At 43.6% G+C, this 19,763-nt stretch overlaps 1 protein-coding gene and 1 long non-coding RNA gene across 5 annotated transcripts in view; one reads left to right on the top strand and one right to left on the bottom strand.

The window, feature by feature from the left end:
* Positions 1-19,763, bottom strand: part of PTH1R (parathyroid hormone 1 receptor) — a 110,025-nt gene that overhangs the window by 52,744 nt on the left and 37,518 nt on the right. For 3 of the 4 annotated variants that reach the window (XM_010712289.3, XM_019616202.2, XM_031553829.1), the window contains exon 2: positions 8,913-9,018. In XM_010712289.3, coding sequence (XP_010710591.1) covers positions 8,913-9,018 — 106 coding nt within the window. Of the gene's footprint in view, positions 1-8,912; positions 9,019-10,969; positions 11,100-19,763 lie in introns of those variants that run through there. The other variant, XM_031553830.1, reaches the window with a different exon arrangement.
* Positions 13,186-17,743, top strand: LOC109368071. The gene is made up of 3 exons (XR_002115722.2): positions 13,186-13,388; positions 13,817-13,917; positions 17,582-17,743. It is a non-coding gene; the product is annotated as an uncharacterized LOC109368071 (long non-coding RNA).

Genomic DNA, 19,763 nt, shown 5'->3' with positions numbered 1-19,763 from the left:
CTGTGTTCTGGGCAATGTGAGGGGTAGGATGGGATGTGTGGATGGAGGTCCTGCATGCTATTACTCAGAGACATTTGGTGGTCTGTGCACTGGCATTTAATGGGCAGAATAGCCCTTGAATGCTCAGTGCTGGAAGAACTGGACTTAAGAGGGGAAGGACACACGGTGTTGCTCCTTGTCACAATAAGGCAGAATGGGAAAGCCACAAAGTTATAAGTGCTAGCAGGACACAGTTGCAGAGAGTTGGCCACCATGACATCACTAGCCCATTTCACACGTTACCTGTCCCCTCACAACCCAACAGATGAACTATCACTTTCACCATCCCGTGTGGTAACACCCAACACGACAGTACTGGCTGGGCTCATCCAAAGCATCCTCCTGTCCTCATTCTGTGGAATCCAGCTCTTCCAAAACCCTCCAGATCTCCTTCCAAGAGCTTATAGCACTGGTCAGAAATCATTAAATATAAATGTAGAATTAAGTGTGGCAACAAGTATTTCAGTGCAGCTGTATGTATTGTCACCCTTTTTCCATATACACATGAACCATTTACACCTGTTGTTACCCCTAAGACCTGTTCCTTCTTTGCACTGAAAGATCAGTTACTGCTTAGAACACATTCCTCAGTAGGACTGGAAAGCTTTAGCCCATAAACCCTCGCAGGTTTTGTACAAACAGGGAGAGGCTAGAAAGAGTAGGAGAAGATATGGAGTTTATAGTGAGCTGGGGTGTTCAGGGAAAATCCTGAACGCATTCAAGGCCACCCGAGGACACTCCCCACCTCTGAGGACAGCCTGGCAGGATGGGTGACCAAGGGATGGTGGTGCTGGGCCTCTGGATAGAAAACACGGAGCAGGAATTGCTTCTGCAAGCCGAGAGATTGCCTAGGCTTGGGTACGGGTCCTTTAGGGACAATGGAGCAATAAACTCAGGTGGGCAACCCACATACCTTGGGTAAAAACACATGGCTTCTCAACTAAAAATAACCCCTCTCCCTAGCAAATAGGTTTGTTTATTATAAAAAAATAGAATGAAAAAACAACCAATTTGAGGCAAGCTGCAACACACCTAAGACTGAGAAAAGACTGCCGATGGCCTTCGCTAATAACAGGCTTGTGTAAAAATCTCTCCTCCCCCACAAAATGTCCCATCTCCTTTTCCAAACCAGGGAAAGACAGGCTTTTAATTCACAGGCGAAAGAAAAAAAATCAGGTCTGATGGCTTATGGCTGGGAATTTCACTTCATCCCCTTCCAGGTTTAACTTTGGGGTGGCATCAGGCTGCCCACCATGGCTGAAATCTAATATTTATGTACGTAGACGAGAAATTTTAGGGTTTCCTGTTCTTTCTGAAAGTCTTTCATCTAGAGACTATATTTAAAGGAAAAAAAAGAAAAAAAGGAGAAAAAATGAGAGAAAAGAAGAAAGGAAGCCAAATGCTTGTGGGGACAGAGGTTTTTCCTTTTTTTTGTGTGTGTGTGTTTGTTGTTTAGTTTCTTTTATTTTCTTTTTATTATTATTATTTATTTAAGTTTTTGAGCATCTTTCCCTCAGTACATTAGCTAAAAGCAGCAGATGAGGAACATATCCTGAAAGAGAGATGTGAGAAAGCCATGTGTACCCATGTCAGCCCCACTCTATGTGTTTTGGAGCCCATGGCAAGTCCTGAGTCTCAGAGATGTACCTAGTGGTTAACCTGGAGAAAGCAGCACTGTCTATGAGGTCTGTGTCAGGAGGACATAGGGGTCTCAATCCTCTCCTAGCAACTTTAAAACTAATGAAAAGTAACATTTTTAGGGGAAAAAAGGAGAATTTGGAGCTTTTACAAACTGTGTTTGTATGTATATATATATAAATTTATTTGCTAGGTTTTTCTTATGGACTATCTACTCTGCTAGCAATATCAGGTGGAACACGTCTCTACTCTCCAGAAATGCTTGATGAGTCTATGCTGCACCCTGATGCTCCTTAGAACCATAGAATCACAGAATCATTAAGGTTGGAAAAGACCTCCGAGATCACCAAGTCCAACACCAACCCATCCCACCATGCACACTGACCACATCCCTCAGTGCCACGTCTCCATGGTTCTTGAACACCAACAGGGAAAGTGACTCCACCACTTCCCTGGGCAGCCTGTGCCAATGTATCGCCACTCTTTTGGAGACCAAAATTCTCCTAATATTCAACCTGAACCTCCCCTGGTGCAACATGAGGCCATCTCCTGTCGTCCTATCACTGTTACCTGGGAGAAGAGGCCGACTCCCACCTCACTACAACCTCCTTCCAGAGAAATGTAGAATCTAATAAAGCCTTCCCCTCTCCATGGAATTCCTCCAGACTGAACCATCCCAATTCACAGAATCACAGAATGGCCAGGGTTGGAAGGGACCTCAAGGATCATGAATCTCCAATCCCCCTGCCACAGGCAGGGCCACCAACCTCCCCATTTCATACCAGATCAGGCTGCCCAGGGTCCCATCCAGTCTGGCCTTAAACACCTCCAGGGATGGGGCATCCACAACCTCTCTGGGCAGCTGTTCCAGCACCTCACCACTCTCTCTGTAAAGAACTTCCCCCTGACATCCAACCTAAATCTTCCCTCCCTCAACTTAAAACCATTTCCAATTCCCTCAGCTGCTTCTCATAATAAGACTTGTGAAGCCCCTACCACTGTCAAAATGGGACTTAGGCATGTATGTTGTTAACATGTATATCCATCTTATTTCAACTGAGCAAGACATTGCTGAGCCACGGCAGCAGATAATGTATTTGAATGCTCCACTTGACAGCTATTTGCCTGGTCAGTTTATCAGGGCATGGGCCAAGGATCAGAGAGAAAAGTTAAAATTAAGACAGATGTTGAACTTCCAAAGGCTGGAAGCCTTTGGATGTCTCCTTACAATAAACATCTCCTTCTCATGTTTATAAGAAAGTGAACACCACTACCCTTCATGCACCTGTCGGCCTCTTTCTGTTTTTTCCCCCACAACGAGTTGTTCAAGTTTTAGGCACACTAGCCAGTTTTACAGGCATTTTCAGTAGCTGGAGCTACGTGGAATCAGCCCTGACACAAAGATTAAACCAACATTGGCCAGATCTGTAAATGTAGGCTGACAAGGGCAACAACTTCAATACGAACCTGGAAACTGCTGCCATTTGGCACTGCAGCACAAGGCACATGGCACCCGTTAACTACCTTGCTAACTACCTGCTTCCAGAAGACAACACAGCTTGACTTGAGATGCTTATCTCTCCTGAGCTTGCTGCTTACTCAAGAAGAGCTAATGAAGTCTATGCACAGGCAGGATCCCATTTTCTAGTCAAAGAAGTTGTGCTGGAGTGTATCTCCAGCCCACATTCAAGCCCAAACCGGAAGAGTGTTGCACAGAAACTTGCTCCTCAGTCTCATCCAGTGGTTCTGGACTTGCAGGTCCCTCCTCCAAATGGTCTTCTTCACTCACACTGAAGTGTGAAGAAGATATTTCTAACCTGTGATTAACAGGCAAACATGTTAAGAGTGCAAAGCTGCAAGGAGAAAAAGGACCAGCGAATACCAGCACCAGAGTTTGATTCTGAGCTGATCTGGACTACCCTCTCACCTCTTAAGACCCACAGATCTCACTGTAATTCTGATATATCATATTATTCTGAATGAACATTAGCATGGGGAAAAAAGTGATGGCTGAAAGCAATGAATCTGAGACAAATCAATGCCCTCCCAGAACTGAATGGGAATCTGCCAGCTCACACCAAGCAAAGAGCTGGCCTGAGAAATACACACAGCAATGTGATGAGGAAAAAAAGGAGAATCCAGGTACCCATTGCACTGCAGGAAATTTCAAATGTGTTTTCCTCATTTCAAAACAAAACCAAAAGCTTTAAAGCGAGCATGATGATGAGAGTTTTGAGTTTCAGTCAAGTGGGATATGTCCAAAGACTTTCATTACTTTCTGTCCACCTGGATTTGAATCCTTGGAGCCTCACCTTGAATTCCAGGACAAAAGGAAATGTGGTTTGTGGTTTGTGCCCTGGCTGAAGAGTAAGGAGATGAGAATCCAAACCTTGGCTCTGCCACAGACTCTCCTTTGAGATCGGAGGTGAGGCGTTGAATATCCCTGTGCGTCAGCTCCCAAGAATGAAGACAGCAGCCCTAACGAGCTTTTATGCCAGCTTACGTGATATTTTGTTCTATCTAAAAATGTAGAAATTAAAAAATAAAAAATAAAAAATAAAAATCAAGGTGTCCCAGATTCACTCACTGCTTCCAAAAATACACATCATTGCCTATTACAGAGTGGAGCAAATAATGTCACTGTGCTGCCATTGCACCCAAGCAGAGGCAGAATTCAAGTAGCCATCTCCCAGGTGGTATATGGCAAGGGATAGCCAAGCTTTTGAAGAGGGATAGCCAAGCATCCATGGAACACCATGATAGGAGAGGGCAGATGCATACACCCCTGGATGTGCAACTAAGCTACATAGGTGGAATTAGAGGAGGCAACAAGGGATAAATTGCCTTGGGTTTCCAAAATGTTTGATGTTTAGCAGGCAATGCTCAATGCTTACCCCAGTACCTTTCATTCCTGCTCCTCCCTCTGTGATGATCTTCTTTTTTATGTGGCTGTATGAGGAAGCTGATTCAGCTGAAAAAACAAACTTCCTCCAAAAAGGCTCTTTCTCAAGCTCGCCAGTTGCCCCATTTGGTCCTGCCCAAACTTGCATGCTAAGGAGAATCTGAAATAGCAAATTAATGATTTCTGTGCTAAGAAAATTGGTCTCTGCACATGGGTCGTTACCACCGTCCATTTCTGCTTGTTGGCTAAACCGTATTATCAAGGATATAGATGTATGTTGAACTCATTCCTTCTCTTAGGTACAGAGGTGCCCTCTGGGACCAGATAAGATGCAACACACAGTCAGGAGCCCATGGGACTCCATCTTCTCCTTGTCTGAGACTTGAGATATTACTGCTGCCTCCTGAAATCTCCCAGGTAAGGTCTTCTGCCTGCCTCTGAGCTGGCAGAAAAGAACAATGCTGCATTCAGTCTAGTTCAAACAGAGGTATGCTCTTGAAGTGCCTTGGGGAAGCAGGAGCTGTCTGCAGAAGTGTGCATCCCATAGTTTAGAGAGCTGAAAGAGGGAGGCATCCCTGCATGCAGAAGGCAATGGATGCTTACTTATCTCAAGATCCTCTTCTGATGCTGTTCTGAAAGCTGAAACACTGGATGCAGAGGGGGGCAGACAGAACTCCACAGCAGAAATATGAGAGGCAGCCCTCAGGATGCACAGCAGTCTTGGCACAGAGCTTGAGTGAGTATCTAGTGCAAAGTAGCTCTAAAACAGCCATAGGGTCGAAGGCCTCATTTCCTGTAACCTTCGTGGTTAAGAGCTTCCCTGGAGAGATGGGACTCTCAAGTCCTGAACTGCTGCTCATTGACCTTGGCCAGGGGTTTTATGCTGGAACTCTCTCCCTTCACAAACATCCTAGACCACTGGGCTCTTTGCTGGGCTGTCCCACAGCTGAAGGCTGCTGCAGTGCTCCCAGAGTAATATTGGCTCTGCAAGAAGATTAGAGCTAAGCAGCTTAGACCCAGCTCTTGCTCTAGTGATTTTTACTTTCAGATAGAGTGAAGTAGAACTAATGGAAGAGATTTCAGTTTCCTTTTTCACCTTTCATATACCAGGCAGTAACAAAAAACTAAGTAAGGAATACTGAAGAAGTCTCATCCTTTGACAACTGTGTGATGTGCCTTCCTCATGACACTCAAAACAGATGAACTACCCAACATCTACTGTACTGGAGTCATCAATCCTTGATACCTGAGCCTCGAAGGCTACAGGGAGGATGCAGTGGCTACAAGAGCCTCAGTATCCCTGCCTTGCAACTCTAAATCACCTGGATTGGACTAACAGAAATACTTGTTGGAAGGGACCTCTTAACATCTCTTGTCCAGCCTTCAGTCCTAAAGCCAACCCAAAGTTAGGTCAACCATAGCTTAGCCTACCCAACTCTTGAACACCTCTAGAGATAGAGATCCCACCACCACTCAAGAAAACTATTTCAGTTCTGGGTACCCTCTTAGTGATCACACCATCATCAGTAAGCACATAACACTGTATCCTATGTGTTAGGTGGTTCATCTAAATAGCAATTGTGTGTTTAATCTGTGGTCAGTTTCCAGAGACATTTAGGACTCAGGTGTTATCAAAAGGTGCCCTCCTCCATCCACTAAGTCTAGAAGAAGATTGGATGTTCATGTTCACCAGTAATTTTCCTCTTCTATATGCCATCATCATCAACACTTTGACCACTTTGGCTCAAATTTATAATGTTCTCTTATGGCAACAATTTTTGATTTATGGGCATAGAAACAGTGTCATATTGATGACACGAGCTGCTATTATTATTAAACTAGAGGGCTAAAGGGACATGAGCAGATCTCTCTGCCTGCAGAATCATGTTTTATTTTCAGGAAAGTCCAGGTCTTTCTGAGTCTGAATGGGAACATTTTGGGGAATAACACTGTCCCACATCACTACAAGTCCAAAGTCATGATAGAAGGAGCCTGGTGGGGTGGTAACACAAAAATAATCCTTATGCCACCCAAAGAGAAGCTCCTCAGGAACGCTTTGAACAGTATCACAGTATCACAGGAGACTACCTGAAGGCCTGGAGTGGTCACTCAGGATTTGTCGTGCTCCAAGTCACAACAATTGTGCCCCAATGCATTCTGTATGCAGGAGATTCATGCATATTAATTCTGAGAATTGTGTTGCCCTTCCCAGATTTTTTTCCTTTTTCTAGCTGTGGTGAGGGAAGAAACAATGGCATTAAGTCCTCTATCTGGCTGAGAAGGGCACAGCTTCATATGTCCCTGGGTGATTAGCAGAAGCAGAAACCAGACTCCAATTTCCATATCAAAGGATGATGGGACTGGACCTAACCACTTTTCACATTGAGTTATGAAGCTTTTGTACAAAGACTAAGCATATAAGTGCAGATTGTTCTATTACCCCTCAGCCCCAAAAGGGTCTAAAGCCTCTTTGGACTCCTGGAGCATGTAGAATGGGCAAACCATGAAGTTTGAGTTGGTCTGTTCACAAATACCTTACAGCACTATTATCTCGTGTATAAGGCTGACTGTAGCCTAAAATATCTGGATGGCAGCTCTTCTGCTGAGCGGTTAGCTCTTTTCCAAATTGCATAACCCTCTGTCTCTGGCCAAATCAGAGATGCTCTGGGAATTCACTGCCTTGTGGAGTGCAACTCTGAATTGCTGAGTGATGAGGAGTCACACAGGTGCTGCCAATGGAGGGATTTTTTTCTAAACAGCATTTTACATCTCTTAGAAAAGGTCAAAGGAGGATGAATTGTGCCTTTGGATTGGGGAATCCCTTGGAAATGAGTTTGATCCGACTATGTATTGCTGATAATTGCACTGAGTCTTTACAGCCTTGACTATACTGCTGTAGTGTATCAATCAAGATAATTATTCCTCCTTTTGATTATGCTATTTGGGATTGAGCAGAGATTTTCTATAGAAGATGAAGCAGCAGACGGATTTATTACTTGGGCAGCTCAGGACAGCTTTTTCCAAGGCCAGGACTCAGTATAGATCCATGTGATATCTGAATGACACAGGATTAGATTCCTCTCTGCCACAACCAAAGGAAGAAAGAGCCTCGCAGTTGAGGAGTCAGACCTTAAAACACAACCAATCTCTATCATTTCATTCCTTTGTTCGAACAAAGTGGGTAAAGAACCCAAGGTCTGCTTCTTGGTTAGACACAGTCACTGCCTCCACAGCCCTACTAACACTGCTGCTGCCAGTTAAGGGGGGTCCATGCAAAATACTGATTGTCTCATACAGAAAGGTTAGAAAATAAGGTGTGAGATCAAGACCAGCTGGTTGATAGCACCAGATTCCAAGGTAGGCAGGTGGTCTAAACTATAACAGAAGGAAATGCCTTTGCACATATGGTCTTTAATGAGGCATTAATTGGGCACTGGGTGAACAGGACAAAGAAGTACAGAGGATGTGGCTTGAGGTTTTGGCTGATGTGAAGCTGGAGGTCTGGAATAAAATGAAAGGTGGGGTTTTTACAGCCCTTTTCTGTGATTTCCAGCACAATAGGGACACCAGGAGGGCAGGCACACCTACTCCAAAGTCACAGCTGACTCTAAGAAGCTTTTCCTAACCTGGTGATGCAGTCTCCAAATACTCCTACCAGTAGGAAGAAGGATCTCTAAGATGCAAGGGTGAAGGTAAGAGGCAATCTAGCTTGCCCTCTTTCTCACATACAGTTGCAGAAGGGACAGGATGCCCACCCAGATCTCACTGGGTGGGTGCAAGATACCTCAATTATACAGCCCTGGTGCAATAATTAATACATGTGAGACTGATGAAAGAAGTCGATGAGGGATGATTATTTTGCTGCCCACATTAGAGTTTCCCTCCTTCTCCCTCCAGTCCTACATCTGGTAGCAATTTCACAGCTCCAAATAGAAAGAAAGTAGATGAGAGGGGCTTAGTCAAGCTCAGGCCCATTTGAGGAGAGCAGAGACAGTATGCTAGAAGGAAACAGATGGAATTTGGGAAAGCTGTTTTGCTTCCCATAACACTTGCATTCTGCTGTAAAAGATGATAAGGTGTATGGATGGTTTGTGTGATCTCCCATGCGTTGCTTGGGCTTTGGATATGGCGATAAGGGCTGTAAATCCATGAGTGTAATTCTTGCACCCTCCAGACCCCTTGAGTTTCCAATACATCGTGCTATATAATCTAATTGAAAAAGCAGTTTATTGGGCTGCCTCACTCACATGCTCCAACCTAAGCATTGCAGGGTTGAGGGAAAGGGTTGGAATTGTCCCAGCCAGGCAGTCTGGGTTGCTGTGGGAACACTCACCATGCACCTTGGGCACCTTGGCTTTCAGGTGTCGCTCGCACTTGGCCTTGGCTTTTAGCAGTAGAAAGATCTGCTCCTCTTTGGTGATGACATCATCAGCATCCACCTGCAGCGATGGGAAGAAATGAGGTTAAACCTCAGCGTGGAAGAGCAGCAGGACACAAACTACTGAGATAATGCAAGTGTGATCTGAATGCAAAATCTCCATTGCATAAGCAGTTTCCTCTACCAGCCTTGCTCTTCCCATCTCATTTCAGCAATTGGTGTCCCAAGCAAAGATGCCACATGGAAACACCTGTGCACATGGCAAAGGAAGTGCACATTCCAATTGCTTATATCTAGAACACGCATGTACACAGGAAGGGAGAGATTTCCTGGGTGGCATACCTCAGCTAGGAGAGATGAGGCTACTGCCCAAGGGGAAAAAGCATAAGTAATATTGGTGCAGCATTTTTTTAAACACTGTTCCTTTTGGGACATAGAAGCATAGTTAAATGTAGCACTTAGAGAATGGCAAAGCACCGCTGTGCTTCCTGACACCAACCTCTTGGAAAACGCTGCCAAGGGTTAAATCATCAAAGGCTTCTTCTCCTTTTAAGAAGCACAGCTTGGCATCAGTTTCCAACTTCTCATTCAGGCCTTCAGCCATGAAGCATCAGGTTCTATCAACATCCTTAGGGGAGTTAATGAGCTGACAGTATCTGTCTCTAAAGACAGAGGAACATCAACCTCCAGAAGTCAAGGGACAATAATGGGGAAGGGGTACAGGCACTATTCTTTCCCCAGAAACTAATTGCTGATACAAGATGTACAAGGCCCTCCAAGGCACCTACTGGTTATGAAAACCCATCTTGCATCGTGAAGATGGCACATCCCCACTAGGCAAGGCTGTCTTCTGAAAGTATAGAGTAGGCTGGACCTACAGGTCCTTTGGTTGTTATAGCATATAGAGTTTTGACCTAATGCAATACGGCTACTTTCACTGGGAAAAAATTCTTTATTCAGAGAGTGGTAAGGCACTGGCACTGCTGCCTGGAGTGGTTGTGGATTCCCCATCCCTGGAGATGCTCAAGGCCAGGTTGGATGGGGCCCTGGGCAGCCTGATCCAGTGGGTGGCAACCAGCCCATGGCACGGGGTTGGAACTGGGTGATCTTTGAGGTCTCTTCCAACCCAAGCCTTTCTATGCTGACCTTACCCTCTAGGTGTTCTATGATCTGCAGTGAGTAAGGAAAACTGTGGATGGTATCTACCTGCTAGCATGCCTCCCTGTTGGACACATACTTGTGAGATCTTTCAGGTTTGGGTCAACTGTGCTTTTCTGCCACATGCAGCAGAAGAGTCTCTGGGATATTGAGGCTAGGATCCACAAAATCACCTCAAAAGCTAATTTAAAGAATGAAAGATCCACGTACAGGACCCCTGAGAGGAAGCTGGTGGCTGAGGTACTGGACTGAAAGAAGAAATTGATGTAGTAAGTTGGATAAAATCACTGCTCCCCTCATTGCCTCCATTTTCCTTAGCATTAGTCTGTTTTGATTAGACTATGAAAGCAATAGGAGCAGCAGTTATGTTCCTCTGGATTTACATAAAATTTAGCAGTCACTTGTGATAGTGTAATGTAATCAAGAAGGTCTGCTGTACTGTGTTATAGAAATAAACTGTGTTTGTTTGAGTTTTTTTTTAATATATAAACTTATATTGACTGCTGGTGAGATTGGCACCACTGCATCTGTAATGCTAAAACTTATGGCAGCACTCCACATCCTGATGGATTGAGCAGGTCTAAGCATCAATGCAAAGTACAAGCAGGCAAAAGAAAACACAAGAAAGAGAAGAAGTGAATTGCAGATGAGAAGGAAACCTGTAGACAGGTTGTAGAGTCTGTCTACAGAGTCATAAGTAGGGCAAGCATGATATTTCATTGTGTTCCCCCCAAACTACCATCTTCAGAATTAAGGTGCCTTTGCTCATTTTAACGTAATTGTTTTTGGAAAGCAAGATAATCTGTTTTCAAGATTTATTACAAATAACATAATAATGGTTAATGAAGTCCTACCTAGCAGTAAATGCAGATTCTAGTTCACGTTCTCTATAGAGGGGAACAGTGGATGTTTGAGCAGCTGATGTAGTAATAGACATGCAGATGGGTATCTAGATCTGATAATGGGATTCTGAGTAAAACAGAAGTTAGTTTTTCATGTTCTTGGAAAAAAATCCACACTAAAATCCCTCGTCAAAACCACATTAATGTTAATGCAAAAGAAAGCCACCGCTTTCCAGATGTTTGGCCAGTCCAAATTTAAGGCAACATCCAGCATTTCAACTCTTTCATTGGAAACATAAAACCTTTGGGTTAAATCCTGCTGTCATTTATAGCTGCACAAATCCTGAATGATTCCACCAAAGCCAGAGGAGTTAGTCTGGGTTTATAGTGGCTGAATGGAGCAGAGCGTGATCTCAGGCATTTCAAATAATTCATCCCTTCTGTGCTTCATCCTGAGACTCCTTCAGCCATGCTTTGTGAGGGGGCAGCTCCTGTCAGCAGGATGTATGGTCTCCAGGCCAGGCACAGAAAATAAATTTTATTTCCCAGAAGCAGAGCAGAAGCACCAAGCACCGTGCCCAGGGAAGAGTAGAAAAGCTAGAACAGGGCTTGGAACTGAATCTGGGCTGATATGAATATAGAGAGAAACGTTTGAGTCTTTGCTGTTTCTACGTGTCCCTGTTTGAGCAGGGTGTTGGGCCTCCAGAGATCCCTTCTAACCTCAACTGTTCTGCAGTCCTCCTTGGCTGAGGAGATGAAACGTTCATGTAAATATGCACATGAGTAAGAATAGATATTTTCATTAAATCCTCTGGCTTTAAGGAGACAAGTGGTGACATCATCCCTGGAGGTGCTCAAGAACCATGCAGATGTGGCACTGAGGGTCAGTGGGTATGGTGGGAATGGGTCAATGGTTGAACGTGGTGATCTTAGTGGTCTTTCCCAACCTTAACGGTTCCATGATAATGCCCTCAATAATATTCTTTAGCTTTTGATTAGCCCCAAAGAGGTCAGGCAGTTGGACCAGATGGCCTTCAAATCCCTTCCAACTAAACTATTCAACTTCAAGAAAATCTAAAATGCTGTTCTTTTGCTGCTGAATAACTCATGTTAAACACCTACAAAGCAAAACTGATCCAACTGTTGGATACATTGGCTAAACGCAGTCCTGTGAACAGCAAAAAATATGCAGCTGTGCTTTCTGTTGCTATAATGGAATTTGAGAACAAGTTTTAAGACTGTAAAAAATATCATTTTTTTCAGTATATTTGTGACCATTTTCAGTCAGCATAAATACACGACGTGCAAGTTTTCAGATGGTATGTATAGAGCTGCAATCAGACATCCAACTCAGAAGTCTGATCAAGTCTCTCTATTGGTCTTTCATAAACCCTATCTTAACAGAGAGGAATATCCCTCACTTCACAGTCATGCCTTATTCACATCATCTAATTGCAAAATAGATAGACTCAAGAAATTAGACATAATTCAATCGGGCTTAGAAAAGCTTCCTTTTTGACAAACAGTCTTGATACCTGATCCAAATATACTGTGGAATGGCCTTGCTGAAATCATTAACATATGGGTACATCAACTTTTTTTAATCTGAATATCCCCAGGCAGCAAAATAAATGGCTCCACTTTCTGATGCAGGGAGATCTTGAGTCACTGGCCACCAGAAACCAGAAGCTGTAAGAGCTGTCTCTAGTTCCAAAGGCTGGAAGCTCCTGGGAATGCTCTGCCAGAACAGATCAACTCAATAAAGCTATTTCTACATTCCTATGGATCGTATGGATACTTTTTCAAGGCAATAAAACATCATATCCTGCTGTGCATCTAAGAAAATACGTGTACATTTAAGACATGATCCAATGGAGTATGCTCGGCACAACCTATTCTGTGCACCTGCTCTTCAGGACCAGGCAAAAGTAGATGAAGTATTTCTTTCAAGCTACAACCCACGTAGATTTACATATTCAATGCTTCCATCATTTTTCATTAAGAACCTCTCCCGCCTGCCTGGAGCTCACCTATTTACAGCTCAGCTTCTTAATCTCTAATTCACTGGACACGCATTAGTCAGTAGAAAGGAATTATTATAATATCTCACAAAGATAAAACCTGCCTCATTAGCTAACAGAGGACATCTATAAAAGCATTTACCCATCTGGGGTGTGTGGGTGTTTGTTTATCCAGGGTTCCTTAATAGTCACTGCAGATTCAACTACAGGCATCAGCTGAGATTCATGTCAAGCTACTAGCTGAATGAAATCAGATCAGCTGTGCTTTTTTTACAATTATAAAGAGACATGACTAAGGTAAAGAGGTTTTTCTTTTTTAGAGACTGAAGTAAAGACAGAGTGTTTTATCCCAGAGTTTTCCTAGGTGGAGTGGTGATTTCCTTTCCTTTCTGGTGGATGGAAATAAGCTCGTAAGTTATGCTGTTGTCCTTTTTTACCTATCTCTAATACCTAATTCTCTTTGTGTAAGGGTTCCTTGGTTTCCTTCTATGCACTGGACAATGGTTGCAAAGATAATATTTTGGAAGCTCTCAAAGTCTTTTTCTTGTATGGTGGAATTTAAATTAAAAGAGTTAAACTTGGTTTTATTTCAGAGTGAAGCATGTCTCTGTAATATAGAAAGAGAATACCTTAAAAACAAATAATCAGCAAGACAAAGCCTTCCTGTAAAACTTTTTTTTACAAAAGCCTTCTATGTGAGCTGAGTTTCTCAATTGCTATTGGCTTAATAACAAGTGTGGATCCAGTTCAAGAGCTGGGGGTATGGATGCTTTGACAGCTCTGCACCCCTGCAATGCCAGATTTTTTGGGAATAGCTTTGATTTTACTCCCGAAGCAGGTGGCACAAAACATGATTGCCCTGAAGAGTGAGAGGTCTTCGGACAGCTGCAATCTGCACTAACAGGTCAACTTGAGCAGAGCTGACAAGATCTGCAAAAGGTAGGAGCTCAATTTTCACTGGCTTGAACTGTGAAGGCAAGAAAAGCATTTGAGGAAAGTCACAGATAGGTATATCCATCTGTTTAGTAGGATGAGGTCAGCATGCCCCTGCAGACAGTAATCTCTGAAGAAGATCTGACAGCAAATCCTTTTCCGTGAGCCCTTCCTAACATGCTTCAGAATTAATTCCTGCATTGAGCTTAACTGACATGAAATTTATACAAACTCAAAGATATAACAGGCCTGGAAGCACACAAATAGGTGCAGGGACAGCTTTGCCCTGCTCTTCTGCTATTAATAAATGCATCTAAGAGTGAAGGGGTCTCTTGCCTGGACTCCCCAGTTCTGCCAGTTCTCTCCTCTCAACTTCCCAGCACTGTTTTGTTTTCTTTTTTTCTTTTTTTCTTTTTTCTTTTTTTTTTTTTTTGTTTCAGAAAAAAGAAAGTTCCCTGTAGGGAAAAGATTTTGGTTATTTTCTCTTCCCTTTGTTCAGAGAATGCAGAAATGCAGAGCAGGAGACAGGTCAAGCTGGGAAGGGTGAAATGACAATGCTATCCAGAGCCTGTTAAATAGCTTTTTATTATTATTATTATTATTTTTTCCTCTCTTCCTTTCCCCCTAGAGAAGGCCATAGGGTAATTATGATAATGTTTTCTTGTATTTCCATTTCATTGGCTGATCTCCCAGCCACTAAAGTAAACCCCAAATCTCAACGGGGAGGTCATATTCATCCTTGTTTATGGGACTCATTTTCAGAAATAACACTATCCTTTTTGTGAAACTTCCCTGGCAGCAGCTCAAAAAATAGCTGAAGGCAAACAGATTCCTTGGTCAGGGCTGAGAGCATCGCAGCCGCTGGACAAGCCCAGTGCAAGGGACTGCTGGTGATCACCACCTTGGAGGGCAGTAGGCTGGGTAGCTGGTAGCACGGAGAAGGGAGAGGGGCATGAGAAAGAAGGGGTCTGTTGTGACAGGACAAGGGGAAATGGTTTCAAACTGAAAGAGGGGAGGTTTAGATTGGATATAAGGAAGGATTTTCTTATGATATAAGGGTGGTGAGGCACTGGCACAGATTACCCAGAGAGATGCCCCACACCTGAGTGCCTGCATTTCCTGACCACTGGGCCCTGCTGATTTACTGAAGAACCCTGTCAAGTATAGAAGAACCAGCAATTTGTACACATTCTCTTGGACAAAATGTACCTTGTGCAATTTCTATTAGTAGATCTGCCAGTCCTATAGCAAAGTGGGATCTGACAGGCTGCAGAAATTAAATGTGATTCATACAAGAGGAGAGGATCTGGTACTTCAAATTTCAGTGGCAGCTGGCAGCATCTCCTTCATGGTGGGACAGAGCAAAGTAAATGTAGATAAATGGTGCTTATTCTATTCCAATTTGGGCAAAACTGGACTTCTGTGTGTTGTTTTCTTTTTTTCCCACTGCACAAACAGTTTAATTCCCTTTTCTTACTTACTGCTACCTCTGTGCATCTTCTCTGGCTGCTTGAGGTTATCATTACTCTATTAAAAACCATGCAGAAAAAAACCAAAAAAATGCACTGGGAGCAAGCTGCTGCAAACAGGTTCTGCCTCGGGGAAGACTGGGGAGTGGGATTTGTTCTGCCTTGAGGGACTTAGTTTACCTGAATACACATCATTTCCAACTTTAAAAGAAAAAATGTGGTTTGCAGCTAATTTCCTGTCAAGTTAATGCTGGAAAGATTTAAAAATACATGAACCTGGAGTGCCAGTTGGTCCAGACAGAGATGTACTAGCCACATCAGTGGCATAATCTATTGCCAGCTGTTAATGGCAGAAGTTGTGGGAGTGGAGGCTGTGATAAGCTCAGGACACCAGGGTGTTGAAGATGGTGGGAAGAAGGTCAGTTCATAGCACAAAGTCCTATTCTTGGATTTTGGAACTGATAGCCCAGAGATGTGATGGATGCCCCATCCCTGGAGACAATGTCAGGCTGGATGGGTTCTGAGCACGTGATGGAGATGTGGGTGTCCTTGCTCATTGCAGAGGAGTTGGAGTAGATGGTCTTCAAGGGGTCCCTTCCAACTCAAGTGACTCTATGACTCAGGTTCACCTATGAAAAGAAGTCCAGGTGGGTGCTCAGCTGAGCACTCTGTGTGGTTATTCTACCACGTACACGTGTGTCCCTCACTCCACTCCACTTACAGAGCCAATAAATAAATTCTAGGAGATGGCTTAGTGCTTTTAAAGGCTGAGATAATGAAGATTGTTCTGGGATTATCAAATGAGTATGGCCTGAAGACAGAAGGGTGAAAGGAGGGGGATACCCAAGAGGGACCTAGCTAAGGAGATTGGGGTGAGGTAGTTGATGTGAGGGGGAAGAAGAGCTGATGAATCCTGCTGAAGTGGGATGCTGCCCAGGGGCTGGGGAAGCATAGAGAGGTTAGCACATGAGATGCCCTGCCTGTTATTCCCAGCCTCCCAGAGGGTAAATTAAGTTGGTGGTTTTGCCTTAATCCCTTGACCACATCACCCAAACCACTGCCTGCTCCAGAACAGCAGTAGGTCTCTACTCCTGCTAGCTGAGCTTGGGGACCCTGTGCTGCATCTATGGAAAGCCAAATAGCTTCCTGCTGTGCTTAGAGATGTCTCAGTGCTTCCCAAGACTGCCCTCACCAGGCTGGCTGCAATCTGCTCTTCATCTTACTCTCAGAGCCTGATATTCCATGGTTAAGAGGTCCCCACAAACTTTTGAGAACTTTACTTTTCTGTTTATCGCTGTCTTGATGCCCTGCCAGGAGAAGAACGATGTGCTCCTTCCCTCAATCATAAATCTATCCTCTTTGACTTTGTATGGAATCGTAGAATGGCTTAGGTTGGAAGGGACCTTAAAGATCATCTAGTTCCAACCTCTTGCACATTTTCTAATGCAATCCAGATCTCAGCATGGATTTCCCATGACTGCTGTAATAAGAAAGATGGCAGGAATGGGAAAACAGAAGAATGGCCATGGGAAGATGTTGTACAGAACTGGGAATGTCTCATGCTAGGGATGAACGGCATTTAAAAATCTGCAATGTCTAACACTAGCATGGCAAAGTGAGGGCCCTGCAATTTCTTGAGCTTCACCCAGGAAAGGATACTGATCCTGTGGGATTCTATTGTCTATGTCATACCGTGTCCACATCACACATTACTAGCACTGATGAATGCATTTCCACATGCTGTGTGGATGTATGCAATTTGTCATCACTAGGAGGGATGGAGGACACATCTGGTCCTGCAGCACATATGTCTGCTGTTCCTTGGAGAACAGTTCAGGCCGAGTTAGTCTCACTGATACTCTTCCAACCTCACTTGCTCTCACTTTCCCTTGGGGAAGCTTCATCCTTCCAGCAGAAGGAGAAGAAAATCTGCTTGGATAAAGCTCAACTTGCAGACTCATCATAATTCATGCTAAAGGGAATTAACTGATTTAAATGCAGGTGGAGCACAGATGTCCACTTTATTTGATGATAATGGCGAAAGATTTTTGGAGGTTGAGGTGATACCATGACAGCAATAGAACAGATCTTTTATCATCCTTGTTGCTTCCACACTCTTGAAGATGATTACCTGTGTGTATCTTCTTCCCTAGCCATCCTGTCATGTAAATGCCTGTCTTACTATGTCTCATGTTTTGCAGTCAGCACCTGCAGTTCATCAAAGGGAACTGACATTTACGGTACACTTCCAGGATATGGAGTTTTAGGAGAACATCTCCCTAACTGAAGTTATTGCTTTCCTGCTTTGCATCCCTGGAGCAAATGAGGTGGAACCCAAGAGGCTGAGCTACGAGAAGTTCCTTCCAAGCAAGGACAAAACTCATGACAGCTGGTTAGCTGTGCTGCCAAGCAAAAATGGTCTTCCTGGCAATTAGAAGATGGTGTTGGTGTAGAGAGGTCAGCAGTGATCAGTACTGGTTTGAGTTATATTCTTGAGTCATGAACAACACACGTTACGCTCCACACTTGTGCAACACAATTACTGAAGTCATGAATGATTAATCCCAACCTGAAGCTAATGTGTAACATGTTCAGATTAATTATGACCTAAGACCATCCAGGTCTTAACTCTGACTACATCAGATTCAAATAAGGCATCTGCTGGGCATCCAAGCTTGAGAGCTCAACCCACCAACTGTTCTCTCACAGAGGCAGGGATCATAAGGCTTAATTCAACCTAGAAATCTGGTGTATGCAATCCAATCTACCAAAGGATGCAGGATTGTTCCTTAGTGTCCACCTGGCAAACATGAAGCTGAATGTGATTCTTGATGCTCTTGTGACTTGGGGTCATGCTGGCTGTTCATGGAGCCTCTGTCTGTGCCCACCTGGCTGAAACAGCAGGAGGGATGCAAAAGGAAGCGGAGGTCACTCTGAAATTGTTTTGATGTGCTCACACCAGCACATTTCTCTCAAACCTAAGGAATGATACAATGAAGTGTTCTATAAGACTCTCTATTTCCCAGTGTGTGAACATAGCTACAAAAGTGACTCCTCTCTTTCTCCCTCATTCTTTGGAAGCGGATGGTTTCTTTGGGACCATACTTTCCTATCTACAGTGATTATCTCACAATTTTCAAGATTCTGAGAGAATAGGCACTGATTTCTGCCCTATTTCCATTTACATTTTTTCAGTCTTTCAGAACAGGAGTGTAGTCTGTTAGGCCATGAAAATGGCATTTTTTTCTCTTTTATTTCTTATATAATTTGCAAATGAGCTGGGGGTTAGAAAGATCAATATGTTCTGTGGGGGTGTACTTGGGAGGAGGATGCCAACAGCCTTTCTTAGCTCTCCAAACTGCACAGAGGCTGGATTATCTGCACTTCGCAGTTAATGGCTGTTGCTTATCTGAAACCAGGTCAATACCATTAATGATGAGAATGAAAGACTCTCAGCAGAGTGTCTAGTTGAAAGCCACTTAGGAGCAATTAAAGGAGTGGTCTAGGAGTTAACACCTGTTTGTTTTTTTTTTAAGAAGTAATAATAGCAGGTATGCTACTGTCACAGCAACCTTTAATAATAGTTGATCAAAATTAGACAAAATGCAGCTTTGTACATAATGAAATATCAAATATTTTATATGATGATTCAACTACATGCACACAAATATTTTCGATTTTCTTTCAGATCATACCAAGCTTTTCCTACGCTGCTTGTGAAATAATCATTAAGAAGTCATCTCTAACACTGTTTAATATGAAAGGTTCCTTTTTTTTCAGCAGGGAAGGTGCAGCTGGAGATGCATTTCTTTTTGGTGGCATCACTTTTAGCGCATGCAACCAGAGTCATTCTTGGACCATTGGGCAATACAAGGCAGAGCTGAGGTGCATCTGGGAAGACAAAAGAGGCAGAGTGAAGGGGAGAGCAATGCCAGGCTGCACCATCCTTCTCTGGGGTGCCCTGGCTTCATGGACTAGATTTCCATGCAATAGGATCACACTGAGGACATCCCTACCTTATCACATGACTCCTCCAGTATTCCACCTGGAATGTCATGACATATTCCTCACTCATTAAGGAGAACAACAGCCTCAACGGGGTGTCTATCACCTGAAGTGAATGCCTGAATGCCTTTGAAAAGTGAGCATGGGATTCTGCCATTTTGCCTCACAGCAAACATCACCTTTCCTTGTCTTAACTGTTTTGGCCACCTCTTTGTGTTCATTGATGTCTGAATGGAAGAGGGAGAGGCAGATTTCAGAACAGACCCCTGCAATGAGCAGCAGTGAGTTGGAGAAGCATTCAGCTTCCTTCCACAGATGTCTACTTGCAGTGGTGTATATATATACATATATATATATATATATATATATATATATATT

The sequence above is a fragment of the Meleagris gallopavo genome, chromosome 6 (assembly GCF_000146605.3).
Source record: "Meleagris gallopavo isolate NT-WF06-2002-E0010 breed Aviagen turkey brand Nicholas breeding stock chromosome 6, Turkey_5.1, whole genome shotgun sequence".
Taxonomy (NCBI): Eukaryota; Metazoa; Chordata; class Aves; order Galliformes; family Phasianidae; genus Meleagris; species Meleagris gallopavo.
Note: the sequence above shows the minus strand (reverse complement) of the source record. Positions and strands in the feature narration are given on the sequence as shown.